This window comes from Agrilus planipennis, unplaced genomic scaffold, assembly GCF_000699045.2.
Source record: "Agrilus planipennis isolate EAB-ADULT unplaced genomic scaffold, Apla_2.0 scaffold175, whole genome shotgun sequence".
Classification (NCBI taxonomy): domain Eukaryota; kingdom Metazoa; phylum Arthropoda; class Insecta; order Coleoptera; family Buprestidae; genus Agrilus; species Agrilus planipennis.
Window position 1 is genome coordinate 608,430 of NW_020442426.1, and position 13,369 is coordinate 621,798.

Sequence of the window (13,369 nt, forward strand, 5' to 3'; positions counted from 1 at the left end):
TTGAAGTGTAAATGCCGTAATACTCAAACCTATTTAGTCTCATGCTGTTATACAACAGCAGTTTTCAGAACTCGACAAGTACATTCGTTTGTTTGGACATTTTGAATAGCCTAACAACAACATTCCCCTAAGTATTGTATATATCTCTTCTTTGGTAATATTCAGATTGTTACTTTTCTGTTGTGAGTATATATCTGACTGTGTCACAATGTTGTTGATAACACTATCATACCAAAAAAGAGAAAAAAATCCAAAGGTGTTTCTGCCAAATGAGCCTCGGCTGAAGGTGGTTTAGGAATACATTTAATAGAAAGTTTGTAAACAGGGATTTCCTCTGAGCAATTCTAAGTATTCCTTTTGACGTTTGCGTGGAAGACAGGTAGCAGTTATCGTGGAAGTAGAATTTAATATTCTATTGTTTATATTATAATTATTAATTATATTACTTCATTAGTATAAGATAACCGATTCTGGCACAGAGGAGTAGGTAACCGTTTGACGTAACGTCATCGATCTTAATCATGTGGTGGTTGAATGTTTTTAAGTGGTCACGTGACGTCATTGACTGTAAGCGATGTCAGTGACTGTAAGCATGTGAACATGTATTGATTATGTTTATACCACAAAAAAAATGTATTTTAAAAAGTAGTATATTGGGTGAGGAAGAAGTTGGGATACATTAGGGAGGAGTAAGAAGGTGCTTGAGTTGAACGGAAAATAAATGAAAGACGTCCAACGGACTGTTTTACATAAAAGGGAAAAGTGTGAAGGTTGAAGTGTGAGAATGGATGTAAGAAGCAGCAGCTGGAGCGTTAGAACGGGATTCCCATTCTTTCACCACAACAGTCTTTGTCATTTTCAATGAAATACTGAGATGCATCGTGGTTCAACAGCAGTAGTAATACAGAGTTGCAGGTGAGACTGAAGATGGCCTGTCCATCTGGTTCTGACCATCCTCCAGTCCTTTGGCACTTTTGGAAGCCATTCTTCAACTGAAGGAGGTTATCCTTCGGCTGAAGGTCATTCTTTGGCTGTATAGTGGAAGAAGGTCATTCTTCGGCCAGGCCGACGAATGCACGCACACGCATGTACACACACGTTCGGAAGACATCCCCTACAACCCCCTTCCATCGCAGACGTCGCTGTTGCTGCAGTTATGGGAGTTTTAGGGGATGTTTATTGAGCATGTGCGTTTTATGCGTGTGTGTGATGTTTTTGTGTGTATGTGTGTGTGTTCTGTATCTGTGTATTATGTATTGTCTATGTGTGTTGTTTATTTGTGACTATGTGTGTTGGAGTAGAATGGATTTGTCCCGCTGGATCGATGACTAGAGGCGATTGATACAACAAGTGGTGTGGGTATGTGCGAGTGTACCATGTCGCTCACCAGCGTCGTCATAACTGCCAGAGCAGCAACCGCCGTCGGCTCTGAATCTCGTAATATGCATGTATACGTGTAGTATTAGTAGTACGTGACATACATACATACATACATACATACATACATACATACATATATACATCCATACATACATACGTACATACGTACATACATAGAAACATACATACATACATACATACATACATACATACATACATACATACATACATAAATACATACATACATACATACATACATACATACATACATACTGATGGAATTGTCGAAGAAATAATCAGGATTCAATATTATAATGGAGATTTATTACAACCACTGCGTTCTTCGTGACATTTAGAATAGAAGTGAATAACTTGACTTAACAAAAGTGACGGCATCGATTAATAGCGCCATCTATCAGCAATTGTCTCACAATTAGGACATTATAAACTGTTTGGTTTACACAACTTATTCTAACACCTANAACCATCAAAAGGAACATAACGGAAACAACCATCCAAATTCCAGAAGATTGTTGTCTCGAGGAACCGAGAAAAAACGAGGAAATAAAATTACGCGTCTTATCAGTTCATGCCCTGAACCAAGATGAGTTATTAATGAACAAACACAAGATGGACCGACTTGAGGACGACATTTATAAGAAACAACTGAAGCCAGTAACCTACATCACCGGGGTCAAATGGTGGCAAGCCGTGCTGTCCATCATGATTGGATTATTCGCCTTACTTTTATTCTGCTGTTGCTGTTGCCCGGGCTGTTTAAAACTTATAAAACCAAAATGGCCGCTATGTGGTAATGGTTGTACAAAAATCATAAATATCCAGCGAAATTACTCTAACCGTTCGCCGCCACCTAGATACCAGGCAACACACTTAGTGTTAGAAGGAGATGATGAACCCATCGCTAATTTCCACAAACAAGTGACAGCATCCGCACCTGCTCTGTGTAAAGTGCCTAGTGTCCGTTTTTCTAAATTATTGCAAGAACAAGACGATTGTAAAACGGAAAATAACTTTGAGTGGTCTCCATCTAATAAATAGAATTGTGAAAAGGAAAACATTTTCAGTGCCATTCTTATTTTTCAATATTATTTGCATGTATTAGCTCTTATATTGTTTTTGTATTAACTCTTTTATTGTTGTATTTTCTCAATCGTTATTTAAAAATTTATTGTGAAAATACTTAAGTAGGGGGTAATGATAAGAATTAGCCATCAACCCCACCCTTTATGCTAGCTCTTTCACCCTTATCAAATAGTATATAAGGCCTTACATTTGTATTCTCTTCAGTTATTAGTTACATGTTTCGAAGTTCTCTTCAATAAAGATTAATAAGTAATTATTCTTGTCTTTATACAAACGAATAATGATAATTCCTGTACAACTTTGAGGATACGTGAGTGTCATATTAGTGTCCATGTAGAGGAACGTCTCTGCTAATAGACAATCATTAAGAGTATTCGTTGTCCAGAACTCGAAGTCTTGGTAAACTTCCATTTTGAAGCCTTCCCCAAGCCTACTTCGTAACATTGGCGCAGTCAGTAGGATCTTCGTCAACAAAGAAGATCCGTAAGAATCAAGGTCAGCATCAACCCCAGAAGGAAAAAGAGTGTAAGCAACATCATCATAAAAGACAACGTCCACCGTTTCCTTCAAGAGGAGTCCGGAACAACGTCGAAAAATAAGAATATTCCAGTACACAAAATTGCACCAATTAAAAGGTAGGAATTTTAATTTATCTATTTGTCGCAACCCTTTCCTGTACCCTTCAAAATTGAGCAATTAGGAAATTATTTAGAGGAACAAACAGATTTCTCCGATACGAATTCTGATTTATCCTCAAGCGACGATATGGCCACTCCACCACCCGTAGGATTAGACAATGTGGTCTTTAAATTAATGTTAGACGCCATTCCGAAATTTGACGGAGGATATAACACAGTTAAATATTCTTTATTTAAGCAAACTGTTAGAAATCTATACGAACGTTGTTCTGCGGAACAACAAGGCATTCTAGACACTTTAATTTTTAGTAAATTAGAAGGTCACGCATTAAAAGCTGTAATAAATAGGTCACTTTATAATGTAGACGATATTATATTAACATTCGATTCATTATACACAAAGGACAAGTCATTTGAGCACCTCTTATGGGAAATGTTCTCCGTGGATTGTAGTAAATGTAGATCAGTAAAAGAATTATACCAAAAAATAGCCCCTCTAAGAGATGCCGTGATTTCCACCATAATAGAAACACAAAAATTAAGAGGAGAAACACGTAAAATAGTTTCTAACATATTTGACCAATTAGCTGTTTCATGTTTCGTAAGAAAACTCCAGCCAGAAATTAGCAATCTTGCAATACAAAACANTTAAGCGGAAAATTCAAATAAATACAGGCTCCACCCCCATTTTAGGACAATTCCATAGGGTCTTCAACAAGAGCTTCTGATATTGTTGACAAAAGGGGCATGGTCTACCTCTTCAGATGGAGAATGACCTAGAAAGACCTTCTAAAGATCCAAAATTGGTAAGATGTTGATGGATGGACCATGGCCCAGATTTGGGGAGACGTGACCCATATATAGAACCTTACTTAACTACTGTGGTGGTAATCACTTGATCTAAATGTTCTAAAGTTGATAAAATGCAAATTTTAGCCTTCTCCAAGCTTCGTTTAAAAACGAAATGTAACCTTTCTTATCAAACATATTGTTATTGGAATTTTTATTATTTTTATAAGCCATTCCCAATATTATCTTAGCTGTCATCGCACCAGCCACTCCTAATGCTGCGTTCTTTTCACCAATTGTTGAATTGTTTGCCTTCAATCGTTTTAATGCTTTTTCAGCTAGTGTCCTATCAGCTTTCATAAAACAGATCAAGAGCTTTACACGCATTATCCAGTTCATTTATCCCCAATTGGTTTCTGCGTTTATCAAGTTTAGTGTTAGTACCGCAAAAGTTATAGCCCGGTATTTGTAGCTCGTGTGGTATGGAATAAAGCGTTTTATCTAAAAATCCATTACCTTATCTCATTATATATTTGTTATGATTAACGATTACTGAAATGAACTAATATAAAAAGTGGATTAGAACATCATTTTATACTAGTCGTAGAAGGTTGGTATATCTGGAAAGATGAAAGTAGTAAAGCAAAAAACTACATTCGATATTGAAAATAATGATATGTTAATAAATCAAGTTGAAAAGCATAGCAAATTATTTCCTACAACATTACGATGTCTCATTTTTGGAGCTTCAAACTGTGAAAAAACTAATGTAATGGTCAGTTTAATTGAACATCCAACTGGTTTAAAATTTGAAAATGTTTACGTTTATTCAAAGTCACTCTATCAACCTAAATATGTTTATTTAGAAAAATTACTGAAGCCGATAAATGAAATAGGTTATTATTGCTTCAGTAGTAGCGAAGATATTATGAATCCATCAGCAGCTAAAACAAATTCTATATTTATATTTTAGCATGGGACGTCATAATCACATCGACTGTTTTTATCTCTGTCAAACCTACGCAAAAATCCCCAAGCACTTGATTAGAGACAATGCAAATTCGTTAATTTTATTCAAACAAGACGAATTGAATTTAGAACACCTTTATAATGATCATGTAGGAGTAGATATGACTTTTAATGAATTCAGGAATGCTTGCTCTCTTTGCTGGCAGCATCCATTTGGTTTTTTATCAATATTTAAAGATAACAAAATAAACGATGGGCGTTATAGGAAAGGATTTGATTATTATATTCTGAAATGAAGAAAAAAGTTATCAGCAGTTCATAAGCAGTTACGAGCAGTTACAAGCAGTTCCAAAGCAGTTATCAGCAGTTCCAAAGCAGTTACGAGCAGTTCTAAAGCAGTTATGAGCAGTTCTAAACCTGTTAAAAGCAGTTACAAGCAGTTATCAGCAGTTCCAAAGCAGTTACGAGCAGTTCTAAAGCAGTTATGAGCAGTTCTAAAGCAGTTATAAGCAGTTCTAAAGCTGTTAAAGCAGTTCCAAAGCAGTTACAAGCAGTTCTAAAGCAGTTATGAGCAGTTTCAAAGCTGTTAAAAGCAGTTCCAAGCAGTTAGAAACAGTTTCCAAAGCTGTTCAAAGCAGTTCCAAGCAGTTAGAAGCAGTTTTGACTTTTTCGAAAATTGTTATAAAGCCCTTGTCTTGCTAAGATATGTACAGTTAGAGTTATGCTTTGCATGATTAGACCATGAATAGTAATAATAAAGAAAAGGTTATTAAGCGTAAGCTTATTACAAAACGTAATATTATAAAGAATAAATTAAAGTTATTTAAAGAGGGACAACATGTTCACGAAGATGTTTTCACACCGATTACAAAACATTTAAAAAATATTGAAAACAAACTAAATAATAATAATGATGATGATGATGAATCAAAGTTTGTAAATGAAAATACTACTGCAAATGATAATTACACTGATAATTCTGTAAAGGAAGAAGATATTTCAAATTTTTTTAATAAACCATCAACATCGTTTTATAATTCTACACCAATACATAAACGTTTAAGCGAATTGCGGCAGATAAAACAAAGCTCGCAAATTCAGCCATCTTCCTTAAAAGAATCCATAGTGAAAGAAATTGAAGAAGAAATAGATGAAGAGGAGAAGGAGAAGGAGGATCAACAAGAATATTTTAGAGATTTTTCAACAATTACTGAAAAATCGTATACAGATTATTTAGACCAATATGATTCTTTACCAAGAACATATGTAAACGAATTATATAACAATCCTGATGCATTCGATCAGAAAACCGGTGTAAGGCTTGATAAAGAAACTGAAAAATTTTTTATTGGTGACACACAAATGTATATAGATGGATCAGATGTAATTATAAAGAAAAGGAGATATAAAGGTACTCGAGGGCTTTATGAATTGCTGTTTAAAAAAGCCCCTACCGACTATACAAAAACAGACCTAAAAAATTATAAAGATATTCTACAGAAAACAAACGCTCATAAACGTCATTACCAGCAGAACAAACAAATCGCTGGCAGTAGATCGAAAAAATACAAGAAAATAATAGCACCTTTAATTGGTAAGGGAATGTTTTTGATGAACAATAACGTTGTGACAAACAACCTCATTGATTATACATACTGGAACGATCCCAACGAATTAGTTGATAGATTACGTTTATTGACTGCGTCACAACAGGCAGGTCATACGGGGCATCAAAACGAAATTAATTCTATAATAGAAGAATTGCGAGAAGCAAGCATTATAGAATAATAATAATAATAACCCATGAAAAAAAGCAAGTTGTAGAAGAGATACATAAACCTGTACGAATAAACTTTAAACGACGCAGAACTATACTAAAATCATTGAATGACCTTTTTCAAGCTGATCTAGTTGAAATGATACCATATGCTGAGGAAAACAATGGTTACAAGTATATTTTAGTAGTTATCAATTGTTTTTCAAAATTCGTGTGGGCTTACCCTTTGAAAACTAAATCAGCTCGAGAAGTGTCAAAGGTAATGGAATCTATTTTTAAAACTCAAACTCTAAACAACCTACAAAATAATCAAGGAACTGAATTTTTTAATAAAGGTTTTAAAAGTATGGTAGAAAAATATGGTGTAAATCATTACAACGTATACAGTGCGAAAAAAGCTTCCATTGTTGAAAGACTAAATAGAACTTTAAAAATATCATGTGGAAACGTTTCAGTTTAAACGGAAATTACAAGTGGATAAGCATATTAGCTGATGTAGTTAATCAGTACAATAATACAAAACATAGAACAATATGAATGAAGTCTCAAGATGTCACTAAGAGTCATGAGAAACTTTTATCAACTGCTTACAACCACATTAAATTAACCAGTATAAATTCCAAGTTTAAAGTAGGTGATCGTGTTAGGATTTCCAAAGTACGAGGAATATTTAATAATGGATATCAACCTAATTGGTCAACTGAAATTCTTACAGTCAAAAAAGTCAACTTAACAAATTCAGTTACGTATACACTACAAGATTACAATGGGCAGTATATACTGGGTGGATTTTAAAGTTAAATATCCTGACGTGTATTTAGTTGAAAAAATTTTAAAAAGATAAAGTTTATGTAAAATGGTTAGGTTTTAATAATAAATATAACAGCTGGATTCATGTAAATGAAGTAATGAAATAAATAATAATAATAAAAATAATACTAATAATTTATTTTCCTTTTATTTATATAAACTTCTTCTGCGAATTTAAATACAATAAATCTGGGTCATCATAAATTTCAATACATTCATTTTCAAATAGAAACTGAGACTGTTGCGACGCTTCTATATTTTTAAATTTTTTGGTGTTATCTTCCATATCTTTTACCACTTTCCTTTTTCCTACTTGCCGTCTCGCTGTTGTCACCGATGATGATGATGATGATGATGACGATGACGATGCTGAAGAGGCTTTCCCCAAGTTAGCTTGTGGATCTTCTTGTACTGAAGGTAAAGGAGGTGGTAAGATTTGAAGTTGTGTATTGCTACTACCTTGTTCGATCATCTTCTCCTCAATTTCCTTTTGTCCAAACCTAAAATCACAGAAGGCCTCCTTGAGGAGACTAAGTTCCTCCTCATTTTCTATAGGTAATCTGTAATAAGTAACAGGTAAATTGCCAAACTTTTGTTGCAGCGTTTCCATTTTCGGTGTGTAGGTCAATTTTACCAAAACCTGCTTCTCTCCTTTGTGAGTAATTTCCTTCACACCATATCTATAAAATAGGAATATTTTATATATAATATCAACTTATCCACGTTAAAAATTATAAATATCACAAAATTTCAAGTTAAAATTTACTTGTTATAAACTAAGCACTAAAATTAATAAAAAAATATTAGTTATAATAAACTTACCTAAACAAATATTTACAGACACCGTACAGTTTCTTGCTATGTAACTTATATACATCTTCAGATTGGATTAGCAGAGTACACAATACAGTTGCCGTTACAATTTTCAGGTTGTTGTAGTGTCAGTAGTGATTGTTGTCAAGTTGTAGAAGTATGATGTGCACCCTCTGAATTAATAGCTATTTATTGAAATTATTTAGACTAATCATTCGCCCCAAAATACTGATGTCAATAACACTTCCAAATAATGAGGTGAATGCCGATTAATTACTTTTGCAGGCAGCAAAATTTTTAAAACTTAGCTCAACATAAAATTTGAAGTAGCAACATCAGTGTCAGAAACGTGCAAAATTAGACACGTCAGTTAGTCTGCACAGAAAAATTGCTTCGTTGAAGTAGAAAAAATTAAACAAGTTGGCTTCAAAACGTACACAATATATTTAAATATATTGAGTNTTCATTGTGCTGACTCCAGCCTTCCACTAAGTTCTCATTTGATTACCTTTCTTTCCCCTTCCACATCCCAACCTTTCCTTTTCACAATTCCTTACCTTGATACTTCTCCATATATATAAAGGGGACGTTGTCACCTCGAAAATAGATACGTAACATCCGGTGTCACCTCATATACAACGCGGTTACCTCAGATTTTTAGGTGACAACGTTTTGCGTTATTTTGATGTTGTATGACAGAGATGGGTTTTCTATCCTTGTTTACGAAAAATCGCGTTGAGGCGACAAAGTTGCTTCTGGTATCTACAACCTTGTCCTCTTAGTTCAGTCATATATCGTTGGCGCTGTCATCGTTTTTTCGCATTTGCTTTAGCGAAACAGTAGATATGAAGTCACCTCATCATATGTTTATTCTATATTAGGGATATAATACACTCCCTGCCACCTCAAATTATTGGCAACGTAGCATTTGGTATTTGTGGGTAACGTATTATTCGTAATAATCTTGAATTGTAGTCAATGAAGTATTAACGTCTCTTGTACTGTTTGCGTGAGTTAGAATGAATTGTAGAACCAAATTAATAATAAATATGGCCAAGGTAAGTGTTATATATATATTGCTTATAAATTGTGTTATTTTAATTATATGACAAAATTATCTTTGATCTTAGATTTTAAAGAAAACAATCCTAAAATTCCTTAAAAATAATGTGTTAAATTAATGAGAAGTCGGTTAAAAACTAAAACTAAACACTTTGTCTGCATTAAATTTTTTCCTCAAAAATAGTGTTCAACCAAAATTAATAATAAAAATGAAACAATTTGCTAACGCAGTATCCATATATTTCCCAAGACATATAAATTTTAAGGGAAAAATCAGAGCAATAAAGGTAGTGTGGATGACTTATTGTAAAAAGCCGTTTCACCTCTGGGTGGAACTCTTTATCAAGACCGAAAAATATAATAGATAACCAGGTTTGGACAAGAACTTACTTAAAATATTACTTATTAGGTTTCCTAGTTCAAACAGTACAAGTGTTATTGATACCATAAAAATATTTTTTGTTAATCTTTTTGTTAAATTATTTGCCATTATGTAGGTACTTTTTATTTTTACATCGTATTGTTACTTAATGATTGTTTTTAACTATTTTTTATATTTACTATTTGAATTGTGTTGTATGATTGTTCCACAATTTCATTCATTTGTAACACACAGGATGTTTCATGTTTCTCGCCGAATTATTTATAAATTGTACTGTTTGAGCTAAAAACCTAGTAGCTATAGTATGTTAGCTTTTAAATTGTTGTCCAACATTGCTATTTGTTATTTTTTTTTGCCTTTATAAATCCTTCTACTCACAGGCGAAACGTTAGTAGTTGGTTGTATTTACAGTGAGTCATCCACCACCCTTATTGGCATTATTTTTTCTGTAATTTGCTAGCTCCCAACTTATTGAGTAATAACACTGAAGTAATAACATATTTAGATGAAAACTTCAATAAAGACAAATCTGTAATTTCTTTATTGCACAGGATGATCCACTTTATTTATCTACCGCAGTTTCGTCCATTGTTTTTAAGAATAAAAAGCTTTTCTTACGCAATCGATACGTAAACCGTAAACCATCACAGCATTTTGAATTTTATAGTTGATGTTTTATAATTAACTTAACTTAAAAAAAATATTTTTGTTATTTCCTAAAGTTCAGAGGGCTGAGTTATTGCAGTCTTCCTGTTACCCAATTTAATTTATCTGTTATAAGGATCGCTATAGCGAACCGAATGAGACTCGTTCTAATAAAGAAAACATGTTACCAAATGAAGAAAACATTGAATCTGCCACTGCACGAAAGCAAACTCATGTAAGTCCATAAAATTTTTATTGATATATCTGAAAATTTTACTGCTTTAATGAGTGAGTGTATTTTTTCTTGATATTTCGTCCGGAATGGATAGAAAACCATTTTGGTTGTACAAAGGAGTCAGTCCCATTTGCGCAAAATAATGATATTCCCGAAAACTGCGATAACAGCATCGTGTCAGAAACCACTATAGTTAGTGCGATTAATAACACATGTAATAATCTAACAAAAGCACAGAGAATATAATCAGAAATGAAGAGAATAAATTACAATCACCTGAGATTCCCATTGCTCATGAAATTGTTGCACTTGATATTCCTGTTAATAGTTTGCAAAATATAAGTGAAGTAAGCCATTACAATAAATTTTCACTTCTTCCCATTTTAAATACAGTATTGTAATTATCAAAACCAATATTGGAGAAAAAAGCGCTTTATTTATAAAGGTGTAAACTCTTTGTATAACCGTCTGCTTTTCAATTATTCTATTTTTATTAATTTCATCGAATATCAGTTTTATACCACGAAACGCAGATGTTGTTTTTTAATGAAGTTTTTTCTCTAATTTAGGCTTTAACTCTTGCAACAGTAGGAAATGTACCGGTGGTGAAGCGGTTCTATTTTTTTTTAATGGGTAATAAAGTTGAAACCTTGAAAACATGGAATTTAAATTGCTCAGAAAAAGAGTTGTTAGAGAAATCAAATCACAGACATTATTTTTTATTTAGTTTAGGTATAAGTTCATGTTTTAATTTTTGGATAAAAAAAGATTAATTATAAATTTTTTATTTGCTTTTTATATCTTGTTAAATAAATAAATGAATAATGTAGTATAAACATTATCTTCTAGAATGCTGGTAATGATAAAGGTGTTCATTTTACTAGTAGTGACCTTCTAAATAGCTCAAACGCGAATCTAATAAATAGTAGTTCTCAATTATTTGAGTCAATAGACCAGGTAGACAAAGTTTACGAATTTACTCCTGAAGAGCCAAATAAAAACGAAGTAAGTAATTCACATAAACTTTGATAATAATTTGGCAGATATCTTTTAACAAAAATTTAATGGTATTCATTGCGTTTTATTGACATTCTTTTGGTAGGATTTTAACATCGATAGTGATGGATTCGGGGCTAAACTATGTAGAGAAGTTCAAACAATAAGCGACAAATATGGAGAGATAAAGATTTACATGAATGACGAGTACGGGAATTTAATAGCTTTAGATAATGAGATAAGATCTAGCAAGGAATTAGATACAAAAACAAGTAGAATTGAAGATAGTAGAGAAGTACTCAATAATGATAGTGACAGAAGCTTTACAATAGTAGACGATGAGGATAGAGACAAAGATTTCAATATTGATGACTATACTAGTGATACTGACAATACATGCACTGACGAACACTTTGAAGGAAATACTACTTACAAAACACAAATTAACGAAAAACAAAAGATTACAGCAAATGTAGAAAAGCAACACGAGAATCAGATAATAAATAAGAACAGAAAGCAAATAAAACTAGAAAGCACAAAAAAGCAAATTCATGTAAATTTTGTAATAATGACATGATATCCAAGAATTATATGTAAGGCACATAGAAACATTTCACGGCGATGAAAATGAAGTGAGGAAAATTATATCATTACTATAGAAAAGTAAAGATCGAAGGCAGGAATTTCTTTCACTACGACACAATACAAATTTTGAATAATTTCTAACTGGAGAAGTACATCCATGTCGAAAGCCCGATATACTGGTACCTAAATCTTCGTTTTACCCATGCATATACTGCAAGGGATTATTTAAAAAGAATTATCTTAAGCGACATACAGTCTGTTGCCGAAATAAGCATTCGTTAAACAGTGATAGGTCCAAAAACTACATATCTGACTCGCACACATTAACAGCTTGCGCAATCGACACTACAAATGTTATTTCAAAATTGAACGTTAGAGAGCAGGTATCTACCTACGATTTTTAATACAAATCTATTAACAAATCGCGGACTTATCGAAATTAAAAATATCAATTGCTTTTAACAATTGCCATCTGCAAGGAATTTAAGGTAAATATGTTTTTGCCGGCTTATCGATTAAAAAAAAACCTTTAACCGAATGTTGTGAATTCTTTTTTCATATTCGTATTGTTAATACGCGAGACCACATTCACCCACACACACGCACGCACCCCGCCATTCAACCACCCACATGCACACAAATATTTCCTAAAACACTTCTTTTTTTATTTTGTTCTTATTTATGTTTACTGATTCAAAATACAAGGGTCGGTGTAACATTTTTTAAATACGAAAGGAATTGTTACCCTTTATAGGTATTCAGCAAATACGAAAGGAGACGAGGTAGCATTCGAAGCGAAAAAATATCTTCTTATTGTTCACTTTGGAGAGTCGTATTTGAAGCAACATAAACGAGAGAGAAAAGAATATGCATGCAGTAATAGGATGCGTGAGCTGTCTCGCTTTTTAAATGCTTTTCGTGAAATTGCCAATAATAAAGACATCTCTCTAAAGGAAGTGCTGATTCCAAAGAACTTTGACAATATATTATCAGCAGCAAGACGCATCTCTGGATATGACCCTGTCAATAAAGTATTTTTATCGCCAAGTCTGGCAATGCATATGGGGACGTATCTGAAAATTGTTTGCGACGAATTAAATCATCTAATTTTAAAAGAGAGTCCGGGATTTACATGCCAATCTAAGGAAATAATGCAAAACTGGCAACAGGACGTTGACAATATG

General features: G+C 33.1%; 2 protein-coding genes across 2 annotated transcripts; one reads left to right on the forward strand and one right to left on the reverse strand.

The window, feature by feature from the left end:
- Positions 1-7,618: 7,618 nt before the first annotated feature.
- LOC112906310 lies at positions 7,619-8,853 on the reverse strand. Its single transcript, XM_025980228.1, has 3 exons — positions 8,838-8,853; positions 8,290-8,344; positions 7,619-8,147 (listed from the first exon to the last, which is right to left on the reverse strand). The coding sequence occupies exons 1-3, from the start codon at positions 8,851-8,853 to the stop codon at positions 7,619-7,621; spliced, it is 600 nt and encodes a 199-aa protein (XP_025836013.1).
- Positions 8,854-9,329: 476 nt separating this feature from the next.
- LOC112906311 lies at positions 9,330-12,971 on the forward strand. The gene is made up of 4 exons (XM_025980229.1): positions 9,330-9,338; positions 11,454-11,609; positions 11,707-11,872; positions 12,940-12,971. Exons 1-4 carry the CDS (start codon positions 9,330-9,332, stop codon positions 12,969-12,971), a joined length of 363 nt encoding a protein of 120 aa, XP_025836014.1.
- The last annotated feature ends 398 nt before the right edge of the window (positions 12,972-13,369 follow it).